At 40.6% G+C, this 15,128-nt stretch overlaps 1 protein-coding gene across 3 annotated transcripts in view; it reads right to left on the bottom strand.

Annotated features, from left to right (window-relative positions):
* furinb (furin (paired basic amino acid cleaving enzyme) b) overlaps nt 1-15,117 on the bottom strand; it is a 93,297-nt gene extending 78,180 nt beyond the window's left edge. The window contains exons 1-2 of one of the 3 annotated variants that reach the window (XM_040025299.1): nt 14,466-15,117; nt 6,165-6,443 (exon numbers count right to left, since the gene is read on the bottom strand). In XM_040025299.1, coding sequence (XP_039881233.1) covers nt 6,165-6,341 — 177 coding nt within the window. In that variant the 5' untranslated portion in view covers nt 6,342-6,443; nt 14,466-15,117. Of the gene's footprint in view, nt 1-6,164; nt 6,444-14,092; nt 14,403-14,465 lie in introns of those variants that run through there. The other 2 variants (XM_040025300.1, XM_040025302.1) reach the window with 2 other exon arrangements.
* Nucleotides 15,118-15,128: the final 11 nt, after the last annotated feature.

The following is a 15,128-nucleotide window of genomic DNA, read 5'->3' as shown; positions in this document are numbered from 1 at the left end:
TGCTCAAGTCATTTACATTTATTGTATTTATTTCACTTATTTCCCATATTATTCACACCTTTTGCTTTCTTCATATTTAATGGTCTTATTTAACCGTTTACTTTTCCTTTAGACTGCGATCTATTTTGTGGTGCTCTGTAAAACACTTCCTAAATATGGTGGCATCAGACATGAATAGTAAACAGGAGTTGACAGGAAAGAGGGGCGAGAGCACAAGGGAAAGATGTGTACCTGGGCCACTGCATTTCAGCCATAAAGCACACGGTCACCTGCTCTAACATTAAGTTAAACTGGTGCCCACTAAATGTTACTTGTGAGTTTCATATTAGATTAACATTTTGATATATTATGTCCAGTTGAAAACAAACAAAAAAAAGTGGGCTTTGCCCGCTCAATATGGACATTAAAAATGATTTTGACTCCACTTTTAGTATCTTGGTTACAGCACAAACTCATATAATGGTAATATGAACACTTAACTTTAAAGGCACTCTTGGCAGACTGAGACTTTGTCCTTCAAATGTGTGCAAAACATGCAGTAGAAATAAATGTAAAACATCACCTTTTTTGAATGCACTAACTAGACATCTATTCAAAAACCTCTCCAAACATGTCAGGGTGACAAAAAAAAAAAAAAAAAAAAACCACGCAGTGAATCTTTAATTATAATAGAATAATACTTCCTTATCATCGAGTTAGAATCTGTATTGAGAATCCAAACCATTTGCCAACAGGTTGGCTACTAGTGAAAAGTGAATGACATAATTACAAACATTTCATTAAATGCAAGCTATGCTTTTAACTATGAATTTCTATGTTATTTTATACACATTTCATTTCTTGTGGTTTAGAAAAAAAAGAAAACATGTTTTTGACAACAAGTGGGGAAAATGTGATGGTTACAGTGACCATCAGACACTGTCAGAATCATCTGTAGTGCATGACCTAAAATTTTCATTTCTCTAAAGGCAAAAGAAAGGACAGAAGCAAAGGCAGAAATAACTCATTCTAGAAATGACTTCCGACTTAAGATACATAAAAAAATGAAAGGAAAACCCCGAACTCCTGAGCCCAACAGTCCTGCGGGGCATCTTCCTGGCATGGTTCGATGCACTTGTCGACCTAATAGAGAAGAGTCGCTACAAATTAATATGAAGTTATTCTGGGTGATCAACTTAATCCTACAATAAATCCAGATGAAAGTGGTCGCTTGTATGACCAAAGTTCCCCCATCCATATAGCAGAAAGGGTCGCTTGGATGCCTTGATAAGTATGAAAGTGATGTGAATAATATGTCACGATTTCAACCCAAGTAAAACCCCAGAGATTTAAGGCTGACTGTGTGGGGCAGCACTCTCCATCATGAACTGACGTAAGATTTTTGCTGGAGAAAGGTGCTCCGTCGTTTCAGTAAGCCCCAGAGACTTGGTAGAATCTATGTCAAGGTGTACTGAAGCTATAGTGGGAGAACAATGGCGGAGCACACCTTACAATGACACCTTATGTTGGTTTTTCTTTCAATTTATCACCAGTCTGGTAGAGCAAAAAAGAAAAGTTGACTCAATCTTACACTTTCTTGGAATAAATTCTTGCTAACATTATAATATATTAGTACCACTTCAGACTCCATCTCTTGAGGTTCATTAGTGCCAACGGCAAGACTTTGCAACTTTTATTCAGAGAAGCACTCCTCCCCATTTCTTTTTTCAAAGTCCAATGGGGAACTGAAATCAGCAAATACTGCAGGCAGGTGCACGTCTATATGAAGGAGAACAGTGAAATAACTTTATGATTGAGCCTAAAGTGTTGAAGAAGTTTATGTGCAAGAAAGGGAAAGAAAGTAATCTTAACTGATTAGAGAAAAAAAAAATTGATGTTGCTTTTTTGAAGCTATTTACTTAAAATAACTGGGGGTGGGGGGTTTAAAGAGCCAAACCAATGACACATTCTCACACAAACACATCCTCCCCATTGCACTTAAGGCAAATGAATGCAAGATAAAACCAATAACACAGTCTAATATAAACAGCCTCTCTCTCTCTCAGAGCTCACTTTACAAATCACATTCAAATAGAAAATAATCAAACTCTTCTCGCTAGAAAAACAAACGGCCTTAAAAGCATTAGTGCCACATCTGCATGCACTCAGTACTGGTGTGTTGTGACAATCTCCCACAGCCACTACATGATGACGGAAAGAAAGGGAGTGCGTGAGAGTGAGATGTATTTCATGAAATCATTTTGTTGCATTTCTTTTTTTTTGGCCAATCAAATAAGCTCACTGAATCAAATAAAGGAAGAGAGAGAATAGGCCAGTTGGTTGACATGTCACATAGTTGGCAAGGTATCATGCAGAGTAATAGACAACTGCAGATTGCATTACCTTCCACCTTGCACAGAAAAGTTGAGTCTGAAAGAGTATTTTAGTACTATAACTTGAGACAAAATGATTGCAATCAAACATTCATTCATTGAATGGGAATGGTCTGTAAGCTGTGCAACACTGAAGCCAATGGAGTGTAGGGCTGTTCGATATAACGATATATATCGGATGACGATATAAAAACATCTATCGTTTCCTTTTACGCTATCGTTTGTTTCATGGTGTTCCATCGTTTTGATGGTCACTGTAGTGGCTATATTAATTTCTTAAAGTTCTCTCTTTCTCTTATATTTAATATAAACACACACTACAGACGGACAAGCGCCTGTTTTTATGGGTTGTCGTTAGCAACAACGACGGTAACACCATTGCATGTCCGCTTGTTTATTTTCCACATAAACCTTTCACAATAAAGCTCAAGATCCTGTTGAGACTTTTCAAAATAAACAGAATCACGTGAAAAAGTATGCAGAGTATTGACAGATGAGAAGCAAAAAAAAGAGCCGTCAGGTGCTAAAAAATAAACCTTAGACTCAAACGTTAGAACAGGCTTTCTCCGCAGCACGCCGTGTAATAAATACACACAAAGAAAACGGCGGCTGTTACAACCTGTCTAAAAATGTGTAGTTTCATGCATCGGTTACAACACTTGACTCCAGGTACAAGACGCCCAGCTGGAAACACTTCACCTACCCGAGATTCACAGAATTTACAGAAAATATTACATTTTTTGTGATTTATATCGTTATCGGACGATAGATGTTTTATATTGGGATATGAGATTTTGGTCATATCGCACAGCCCTAATGGAGTGTTTTCCTGCAGTCTTAAAAGAAGGCCCCCTGCCAAGGGAAGCTGACTGTGTGAAGCTGAACAAAAAGCCCTTATTTGAGATTACACTACAGCCACATGTTTACAGTCAGTTAGCTATAAATAGAAAGAAACTGGGAGAGCCAGATGGAGAGATGCAGAAAGAGAGAAGGACAAAGAAACAAAGAGAAAGGCTGTGGCGTTAGACGTCTAATCCAGGGTGATTCAGTCTGTCACCACCTACAGAGCCTGCCCATCCTCATAAAAACAATGATTCTGACTTTGCTCACCAACAACGCAACATGACATTTAGCTCCTAACCCTACCATAGAACTCCCACACATACACAAAGCATTACGAAGAAAGGAGGCCAAAATTTAACACAGATACAACAAGCAGATACAACGACGCCGATAAACAAAGCCTTGATGACATTTACACTTAAATATCAGCATGAAGCATAATCAAACGCGCACATTATCCCTTATACATTCAAAGAAAATTAGGCCGAAACATAATAAGTGAATCTGCAAATACAAAAAGACGTGCAGAGACAATAAGGTGTTTCTAAGCACCACAGTGAACAAATGATCAGTTACGTGATGATCCTGTAATCACATTAGTGATAAAAATCCAATTAAGTCCTGATTATACATCAGCCTCTTTCCTCTCTACAAGAGCCCTATAGAACCCACCACCAAGGATGATGGGAAAATGAATAAGTCATTCCCTTTCTAAGCTGCCAGCTCTACAAAGTCTTGCCTAACTCATACCCTCACATAACCCACACTACACTGTCAGAGAGCAGATACTGCACATAGCCCGTATATCATCATTTTCTCATAGCACCCACTCAGGAGAGACTAAAATAAAACTTATTTGGGTGCTTCTGTAAAACAATGACTGAAGATGTACTCCTACAAAATCTAATTCCAGATGGTGGATAATACTAAATTTCTTCCAGTCATCCAGCACTTTTCTGTCCATAACATCATGCTACACTAGCTTTACTCCTTTCTTTGTTAGTGTCTCCCACACACGCTCCTAGCTTTCACCGTGTTTAGGAAATTAGTATTTGTATCATTTCTCCCTAAACTTGCAGCCAACTATAACCACCACCCTTGGAATATCTGCCTCCCACATCCACACTGCAGGGAAAAAAAACAGAACCCTCCACTTTTGGAGAAAAGTGCCACAGGCTTTGTTGGGGTGAGGTAAGTGGGTTTTTCTTAGAGCCCACTCTTCAAAATGAGTCTGCATGCAATTCTCTTTCATTTTCCAGGACCTTAGCTTAATTTCGTGTGCACTTAACTGACAATCTGCCATACGGGATCATAGATTTCGCAAACCCAGAGTCATCTTAGAGGATTCATTTCTCTGCCTTCTGCCAGCATCTCTTCATTTGACGTAATCAGTAATTAACAGAAAGTAGAAAACTAAACATCTATCCTTTAATTAAGTGGTATTATAGGCAGAGGCTCGAAATGTTTCTGTAGCTGGGTGAAATGAGGGCAACAGTGATAAACAGAAGGCAGGAACTGATTAAACTTTCTTTTCCTAGGGAAAGTGATCACATTCGAGGAATATGAGAGAAAGAAGAATTACCCCATTCTGAGAAGAGATACTTTTTTGGCTCTAGAGTATATATATATCTGTATTTTGTGAGCAGTATATTGATGGGTTCATTTTACCCAATTCATTCTATCCAGAACTTACAGAATCGTTTTACAGTATAAGTGTTAGGGGCCAATATACCGAAGCCTTCTTTTATCCTGCACTACAATAGTTTTATACTTTAAGCCTGAAGCTACTGCAGTATCTACATAAATACTAAAGTAACTGCACATTTAAAAATAACTTAAGTTCCTCAGAGAGGCTCAACGTTTGGTCACATGGATGTGATCTATTACAATGGACGCAAAGAGCATTTCCTATTGACACAAGTCCAATCTTGTCCAGATTGTCAAAAAACCCGAACTACAACTATTTGCTAGGATAACAGACTAAAAACCTCTGGCTTTGCACTCCAGACAAAACCATCTTTGACAATAAAAAGGCAGGAGAGATAAGCCCGATTTAATTTCGCAAACCTCTCTTTCAGAGAATCCTCTTTAGTTGAGGTGGGTAGAGGTGGGACGGGAATATGCAGAACCTCCTACGCATATTCGTAAGAAGTAATCCATAGGGCTGTTCACTGGTGTGTGCATGTGTGTGTGTAACACTCCAGCAGCTCCGCACAGACACATGCAAATGAAGTAAAGTCTCAAGTGAAGCAACAAGGGAAAAGGGGACCAAATAGCGACTCGCTGTCAAGTGCTGAGCACAAATATGAAAAAGCTTAGCCTCTGAAGCATTTTGATATGTGAGGGACCTAATATGCTGAAAGAACAATAAGTCACTTCTCTGTCTCTCCTCCTCATTCTTCACCCTCTGACAGTTGTTTTTTTTTTCCCTCTCCCGTATCTCAAAACTGTGTGATACAACAGTTTAATTAAATAAAATGACTTGGCAAGACCACAAACAGCAACTGAAGTGCTAGCAATAAAATTAAACTAGCTACATCATAATTAAACAGAGCCACCGTCCTTCAGACCCTAAAATATCACCCTTATTATTGCCGTCTATTCCTACCACTGTTCTGCAAACACGAGTATGTGCCAGCATGGTAAGAAGTCATGCATGCCCCACTTAAGCTACAAGAAATGGGAAGAGGCCAGACTTTAGCAATCCAGTGAAAAAAAGAAAATATTGTCTATGTGTGTCATGTCAGGCTCTCTGATGCACACTTGCTTTATAAGCCTGAGACTTGCAAGACTTTGCTGTAACAAACCATGGCTGTGTATAGTAAAGTAAAATCTAGTAGGTAGGTGGTATATAGGAGAGAAACTAATCCAAACAGACATATGCGGCATATATAGGATAACATTTTAGACAATGTAATAGAGGGAAGGAGTAAGAGACGTAGAACTTACATGGCCATGGTTGATGAATCCATGTTCCCTGGCGATGCGATCAGCTTCCCCAGGGCCCCCATTGATCTGGACAGCCCACGTGTTGGTGTAGACCTTTGCAGCATCAATCCAATTCAGTTCAGCTGTCAGCAGGACAAAGACTGTCCACAAGAGAAGCAGGGCCACCCTGGCATCCATTAAAAGGACAACTTCACAGCGCAGTTTATCTGTCCGTCTGTTGCTGTGTCCCAAGGCAGAGTGGGGATGCTCCACCTTACAGCAGCAAAGTAGAACACTGGCCTGGAGATGAGAGGACAGAGCAAGCTATAAACACAAACATGGCCTTCTTAACTGGGTCACTCTTGGGTTTGAATTACCTACCGCAGACACCATTCACAAAAACAAACCCAGAACTGCATCAAAAATAGACACCACACCCACAGACTTTATCAAGCATGAAACTTACTCACAGTCTGCTGTCAGACTCTGAGAAGAAGACCACAACTTAATAAATGTGCAAAGCATAAATATTAGGTCAGAAACAGACAAGGGCTGTGCCAAAAACGAAATCATTTTCCAATTCTCTTTCATTTTTTTTGAGACTTGAAATGGTAATGTATGATAATGATATACAGTAGGCATGTTGCTGCAATACAGGAAGAGCTCCTAGCAAACCAATATACAGCTACTGGCAAAAAGAGGGGAAATGTGTCTGAGGAAGAAAATATTTAAATTTCACTCATGCACTGCTCTTCATTATAAGGTATTCCATTTTTTTAAATAACCGACTGCTTATTAGGTATGAAAAGGTACTTTCAACACATTTAACAGAATAGTAAAATAAGCACGCTAAAAAGGACCATTATTTGAGCAGATGTTCAAATGAGCAAGATTTTCAACTGAGATCGTCTGCTGCTCTTTGATTTGTAGCTCTTTGGATCATAAAAAAGGAGCCTGTAAGTCAAACATGAAAAGGAAAGCTTTAAGGTAAGTTAACTGACTCAGAGTGTGAAGACAGATAAGGTGTGGTTATCTGCTAAGTATATCAGCTCATCCTAAGAGAACAGGAGATAGAGACCATACAGGCCTAAACGGCTCACTGGTAACGCTGCTGATCACACAAAAATTATATCAAATGTATCAATCCACACAACACACTTAACCGATGTGGAAAAAAAAAAATCTCAGATGTTGTAAATTTGCTGAATTTGCAGCGTAGACCCCCCAATTTGGTACACTTCCATTTAGAATATTTATGTCAACATTTCTGGACATCAGGATTTTTAGATTTAAAGTATAAAACTGTTAAGTTAGCTGTTCATTGCCTTAGAAACCCTAAAAAGACAAAAAAGGGGAACACTTGATCATCACAGTATAATACAAAGTCACTAAACTAGTCATTACTTCAGTGTTATCCATCTGTCTAGTTAGAAGGCATACACACATGTGACAGACCAAAGACTGGGGATGCCGTAGCATTTGTCACACGTGGTCAATGCAAAGTTTCTTTCATCTGTGAAGAGAACAGGGTGCCAATGACGGACCTGCCAGTTCTAGAGCTCTCAGGCGAATGCCAATTGAGCTGCACTGCGCGGTGCTGTCAGGAGCTCATGCCACCCTCATTGAGTCCAAGTCTTTGTATGTTTCTGACAGTCTGGTCAGAAACATACACAAGTAGCGTGCTGGAGGTCATTTTGTAGGGCTCTGGTGCTGCTCCTGCTGTTTCTACGACCCTCTTCAGCTTGTCTTATGTAACGGCCTGTCTCCTTGTGTTTGTGGACAGACTTGTATCTCTGAGGTTTCACAGCCTTGCATTATACTGTGATGATCAAGTGCTTCCTTAATGTTTTTTGTAGCAGCAGTCGAACTACAGTATACCTGGATACATGATCAAACTCTCTCAGCTCTCCAATACTCGTTCAAGTTGGTTGTGATCTGGCTTCTAAAACCCCAGCATACTTTCCCTTGTGCCACCAGGTGCCTTTGAATAAGATAGTGACAGTCCAGATCCTTAAATAGTGCACATTTTCCTAGGTATACTTTCTTGGTGCACAACTTTTTTAAAACACCTGGCAGGTAGGATGTTCAAAGCTTTAAAGAACTTGCTGTGTTTCTTGATGTTATCCTAAGATCATAGGATGAGGAGGCTACACCACTGGTTGCAGGACTACGTCTTATTTTTGAGCCCGAGGATGTGGTGGATAGAAAGATGGCAGTGGCTAAGAGCATTTGTAAGATGCCTTATGGAAAGTAATACCTGATCATGTCAAAAAGGGCAGAAGGTGGCACAATTTCTTGAATTATACAATTTATCTTTTGAATTCAGCCTTTTAGATTTACAATGCAACTAAAAACTTTTTTACTACATCTGGGAAAGTTTCAGCCTCAAACCTTCAGTTTAGATTGAAAAAATAAACTCTATTTATTTCTCTGCTAGAAAAAAGTGGATTGCTCCCTACAGACAGGTTTGTTTTTTCCCCCGAAGCGAAGGTATCTTGGCATTTTTTCACAAGTAATGGGTAAAAGGAGCAGTCGATCTACATTCAGACACTCATTTATGGTCATGAGTTCTGGGTAGTGATAGAAAAAAAAAAAAAATGAGGCTGTGGATGCAACTGACTGAAAATATTTTCCTTTGCACAGGAGCTGGGCTCAGGCTTTCAGGTTACACTCATACCAAACTAATCGTACCACAGCAGGTCACGTTTAACCCCCAAAATTACAGTTTGTTTGACACGTGTGATTGCTCTGTGCTGTGCCCTGACCTGCTTGAAGAGGTGGGTCCAGGTGAGATTTAGTGGTCCTCACATAATAGGAGTACAAAATCTGCCCAAGAACAGTATGCAGTGTTTCATATAGCTACAGTGAAAAACGGTTTAGGTAATCAGCAAATGTTTGGTGCATGTGAGAAGACAGTGTGACACTACTTTCCCAATCAAGCCACAAAATCCTTGAAATCATGACCCTTTTTGTACTCTGCAAATGTGTTTTTCAAGTATGATATTTAAGTTTGAGTGAGCATGAGAAAGGGGATTTGAGATGCTGAGATGAACTGATGTGTACTCCGGTCCCAATCGTTAAATTCTGTGTATGCGCAGGCCAGTGAGAGAGCAGGGACTGTTGTGCTAGTGCACGCTACATGGCAGCCGTGCCGAATGGAAGCACGCCCTTGGAGACGGAGTGGGAAGCTCGTACATCTGAGGGAGCTTGGAGTAGATCCACTACTCCTTCATGTTATAAGGAGCCAGCTCAGGTGGCTCATGCATTTCACAGAGAAAGCTACCCTAAGGACTTTGGGTTAGATCGAAATTCCTCCAGATACATTTTATATGTTATCTGGCCTGCGATAAACTTGGGATCCCCCAGGAGGAGTCTGGAAATGTTGCTGGGTAAAAGGAAGTCTGGGATATTCTGCTTAATGTGCTTCTACAATGATCCGACATTGGACAAGAGGAAGAAAATAAAGGACGGGTTAGTCGTAAACACAATTTTTTTTTATTTTGACCAAAATCCTTTCCTTGTGGACTGATAAGAAAAACCTCCCAACTCCAAATGATATGCTTTTAGCAGTAGGAATTTGGAGGCAACTGCTGTTTTTGCCGTAAACTCCTCACTTCCCCGAAAATACCCTCAATCCCTCAATCTTCCAAACAATTATCCCATTTGCGCAGATTGCATAGATTCAAACTATTCAAAGAGTAGACGCTCGCTTCTGTGGCTTCACAAATGTGGTGTGAGTGTGATTTGAGCACAACAGGAGAAATGGTGGAAACATGACCATGGGCTGTCACTCTTCCTGTGGAGTATTTCTTCTGAGCTCATTAGACACTATGCTAGCACCACAAAAACAGGAGCAGGGGTCTGCTGTTACCGAGACGGCTGAGAGATGGAAGAATAGATGGAGAGCGAGAACAGGGGAAGAGAGAGAGGAGATAGAGGTGGTACTGGTGGGGTCCCTCCCCCTCATACAGCACTGCGGAAAACAACAAGCACATTATAATACAACTCCCAAAACACCTTCTTTCAAAATGCAGCCTGGAGAGGAATTAACAAGTGGCTGCTTACTCTTACAATATACATCAAAGGCCTAAAAGTAAGCCGTAGCTTCAACCTTCACACCAAAGGAGAACTAAGACTTCAGAATCTAAACTACAATGAAAATACAAAATGAGTTGCATGACCTCGATTGAGATTAGTACAACGCTGAACCTTCAGTGGACGTGCAGGGGTGGATAAATGACCCGTGATTTGCTAAAATAACATGACAGATTTGAAATATTAACTGAGCACTTTCTGTTTCAAGCTATTGTCAAGACTTCTAAAAGTCGTTAAGTGGGCCCTTTTGATAAGGAAGACGAGAAATCTTTTAATTTTTTCCCCCAAAGTAATTTCTTACTGCTGAAACAGAGTAGGAGCAACAACTTCTGCCACGATGTTCTTTCTAGACGATTCAAAATCCTCTCTTATTCTTCAGCATCAGCAACTAAGTTGTCCTTCAAGAGGACGCATCACATCAGCTGATCCCTTGTTCTTGCTCAGTGGTCAGCAGAACTTTGCAGGCTCCGTTGAAGAAGCTTAGCACAGACTGACTCGTGTGCTTTGACTCACTCATTATTCAAGCTGTTTGAGATTAGAGGGAGATGAATCAGCAGTGTCCATTAATTAATGTTTTGATAACTTCCCCAGTCCATTAGACTGCAGCCCCTGTACCCTAAACACTTGCAGCAATAAACAGATTAAAACTGCTCAAAAATAGTCCACATTATTTTTTATTATATAAACATGGTAGGGGGATTTTTAATGCACTTTTTGAGTACACTGTTATTATTATCCTAATGCTGTATTTTATAGGTTGTATATAATTTAAAGGTTACAGTTACAGCCTAACACATTCACCAGCAGAAACTATATTATCGGCTTAACTGACTCATCAGTAAATGATATTAGTGGCTATTAGTGGCCTGCATTTTTATAGGTTGCAAACAGTAAAGCATTGATACATTGGACGAACGGTGCATCGGCTTACATCTGCGGTGTTGACTGATATCGGCCTATCGACAAGTCAGGTGACATTTACCTATGGCAGCGACATGTTTATCTGTTGTGTCACATCAATCAGTCGGGGTCGCAGGGGGAGGGGTGGTGGGTGGGGGGCTGGAGTCTATCCTAGCAGATGCTGGGTGACAGAGCTGACAGGCTGCTACTCCATTGCGGGGTTAACATAGACAGACTGATAACCCTTCACACTCAGACCTACAGCCCATTTAGACTCACCAGTTAACCCATTAAGCATGTTTCTGGGGAGCCTTGCAGGAGCCTTCTTGCTGTGTGGCGACATTGTGCCGCCTTCCAGTTATTTAAAGCAATTAAATAACTGGAGGCACATTTGAAATATACTTTCCCATTTGTATAATTCCTAAATTTACTCTTACTGCCATCCCCCATTAAAAAAAATAGCTTTTTATCCAGCTATAACGACTTTACATATCTTCGTTATTGCTTTCTTGTAACCAAATTAGAGGTATCCTTGCCAAACATAAATTACATTAAAAAAATAACATCATCCAGTCATTATTTATTTTAAAATGTTCCGATTTCAAAATTGGTATTTGACATAAAACTCAGTAATTGTTGCTGAATGCAAAGATAAATAAATAACAAGGGCACAACATTTAATACTAACTCAAACACCATCAGTCAAATGAAGCAATATTGTCAGCAGCGTGAACCTGAATCAAACTCAATTCTTAAGACAAGAAAATTCAAAATATTATTTTCTTTTAGTTGGAAAAGACTTGATTTCCCAAAGCTCTGGAGCAGCTGTTTAGTCAACAGCACACCGCTACCACAAGTATTCCCAGTAGGTTAAATGTGATTTATCTGACAAGGAGTTTAATAGAATAGAATAGCCCTTTATTGTTACTGTACATGTACAAAGAAATTATGGGTGCTCCACGCCAACTGTGCAGGAGTAAAAAAATAAATAAAAATTAAAGACATCAGGAATAAATAGCAAACAGAAGAAATATATACAGTCTGGAGGAATATATACAAACTAGAGGAATATGTACAAAACAACAGAAAGGCACACAATGTGCAATTGGTTCAGTCCGGAGCGACATGACAAACATAATGAGACAAAATAGCATCCACCCTTGCTGACAGATGAGAATAAAGAACAAGTTGCATCAAGAACCATTCCAAACTTTCCAATCCATCGGAATAGTGTGCTTCCAAGAATATCAGTTCTGGATTATTTTTATAACAGCTCCCGTGCTGCAAACCCATAACGTCAAACTCATGGCACTAGAGGTTCTGTACACCTGAGTCACAACAAAGTTTTTTTTTCCTGCTGTTGCACTCTGTTCAGACTCAGAGATGAAAAAAAAAGTTCATTTAACCCATGAACACCTGGTTTGTCTTCCCTCCGCAAGAAAAAAAAAAAAAAATCAAAAAATTAATCATATGTGAATCGATAAAGAGTCTGCAAGCAGAATCAATAATGGAACTGGTATAGATAGATTTCTTTTTTTAATCAATATCCATTTCTTTACTTGATGGAGAGCAACTGCCAATTTCCATTAGCAATGACAAGAACACAAAGCTGTGACAGACCATATGCAGCACTCCAGCTCTATTTCAGGCTGCCCACCAGCCAAATCTACACCCACCATGTGCTCTGGGCCGGCCTCTCACAGAAAACCAAGGCACACAACCATGCTGCAGCATTTGTGAAGTACCACTGACAGCCAAGTATTCTTTCCTGCGAGGGAAAATTGCTCCAAGTTAGAGTGCGATTGGAAAGCCAGAGGCACTGCACAGGCATGTTGTGCTCTATCAGGACTGCGCTACACGGCGGGATGTGAGCTGTGCGGTGATCATCTGAGACACGCCGCGTAGTGAGTGAGAACGCCATGACTGACTGCCACTAAAGCCTAATCCATCCTGGCTCCCACTGTCTATAAGTTACAGAGATGGAAAAGCCTGATAAAAATGTTGTCTGGGGCAGCAGCATCAATGTGTCCAGGAGGAAGAATCAATTCTGTAAGTAATGTCCCACAGAGACATCCAACCCCATTTTTAACAGCCATCTGAATCTTGGCATTTATCCCCGCGGTAAACTTCCCCCTCATCTAAGACAACCTCCTTCCTACTTTATAGATGAGTTATATTGTTGACAAGTTTGTCTCCCTACTTATTTCTCCTCCACTGCATTCCTGTTTTATATCTCTTATAAACCATGTGCTGCTAAGGGCTCACACCTTTAGGACCACTAGTACTGGATTTAGGAGTACAGGTGACAAACTGAGTGGAGATTGGAGGCTGGAGGTTGACGGCAAAGTCTTTCTCTATCTATATAAACTTAAGAAGACACCTTTGCCTAGACCTAAAGGAAAAGCACAGAAGATCAGTCAGTCTTTGATGTGGTGATGTAGCGTAGTCGGAAAAGAAGGATGCCCTGAGCCATACTTTTTGCCTCAACAACTGGTGACCTTGACTTCCTTCTTTGGTTTACTTCTGGTGGGAACTGCACTAGAAGTACAAACAATATTACCCACGGGGTAGGGGACAGCATGACTTGGATTACTTTAGGTTTAGTTTTGAAGCTTGTTTGCTCAAACTGAGCTGCTCTTCAAGCATATATACAGTGTTTGACGGAGACTAACGCACTGCTTTGGTGTTTTTCACCCCTGCCAGACAAACAGAACTGAGTGAAATTTACTACAGTTATCTTCACCATACACAGATAAATGCACTCGATTAGCTTTACTCCCTATTAGAGCGTCAGGTTGAATAACTATGAGACCGCAAAAATAAAGAGTGTGCGCGCAAGACAGGCAGAGGACAGTGGAAAGCAGACTGTAAACTGAATCAGCCGAACCAAATGTGACATCCTGCAGAAAGCAGCACTGTAAATACAACAGTTAAGGACAATCGTGTTATCTTACCACCAATAAACTTCAGCAGAGGAGCGCGTCTGAGCAGAGCTGGCCAACTATGTCACTAAGCCATGTCTCTACCAATAAATAAATTTAAAAAAAAAAAGAATCCCCTGTACTGGTTTAAAAAAATAAAATAAAAAATCTTGTTATCTAGACTGGAGAAGCATTCACCTGACTGGGAGGACTGGTGAGCGCTGTTGGCAGCGCTGGCAGACTGCTGAAACGCTTTCCGCTAATACTCCCATTGTTCCCACCCACTCTGGCACAGCTCCCCTCCCAGCTTTGAACGCATCAAAAACTCACGGATTAAAAAGAAGAAGAAGAAGAAGAAGAAAAAAAATAGCAAAACAGTAAAGCGGCTGTCAGCCGTAGGAGTTACCTTAGCAAGTCAAACACCAGTGAGGACCGAGACGGCATGCCTCCTCATCCTCCCTCCGTGCGGAGACTCCCATTCCTCCTTCTGCGGGTTTCACTTGCAACTTTACATCTAACCTGACACTGTGCGTCCTTTACTCGGTCTGGGAGATTAATTACAAGGCTACCCGCATGCACCCATCTTCACCGAAAAGTGCTCAGTTCAACTATCCCGTCTTGCTTGTCATCCTCCACCAACTTACAGCCACCATGGTTATATTTTGCCAGTTAACTTCCACCGTCGAGCCCAGTTATGTTTTCGGAGGCTTCTTCTAATAGGTTTAAGTCATTTCACGTGGTTTGTTTGCTGGCTGGAGTAGTGCTGTTTTTAATTTACACACGTACAAATTAAACAGCACGGACAGACAAAGGGGAAAATAAGCCGCTGCGTGCCAATACAATAAAACGGTTCAGGATTGGATGAAAATTACAACAACTTGCCACTAACCCTTTTCTCCAGGAAATACGTCACGTTTAGAGCGAGTGGCTTATAGTGTGCGCTTGATGTGTATCGTCGCAGTCTCCTATAGGGACGGGGCCAGCTGTTGTGTAGCTCGCCTAAAGTCACGCTAATCCCTTTTTTCATTTGACAATAGCAGGATAAATAATAACATTCGTATCATCGTAT

Source organism: Simochromis diagramma, unplaced genomic scaffold, assembly GCF_900408965.1.
Source record: "Simochromis diagramma unplaced genomic scaffold, fSimDia1.1 OVJJ01000293.1, whole genome shotgun sequence".
NCBI classification, from domain to species: Eukaryota; Metazoa; Chordata; class Actinopteri; order Cichliformes; family Cichlidae; genus Simochromis; species Simochromis diagramma.
This window is presented reverse-complemented; position numbering and strand designations above follow the sequence as displayed.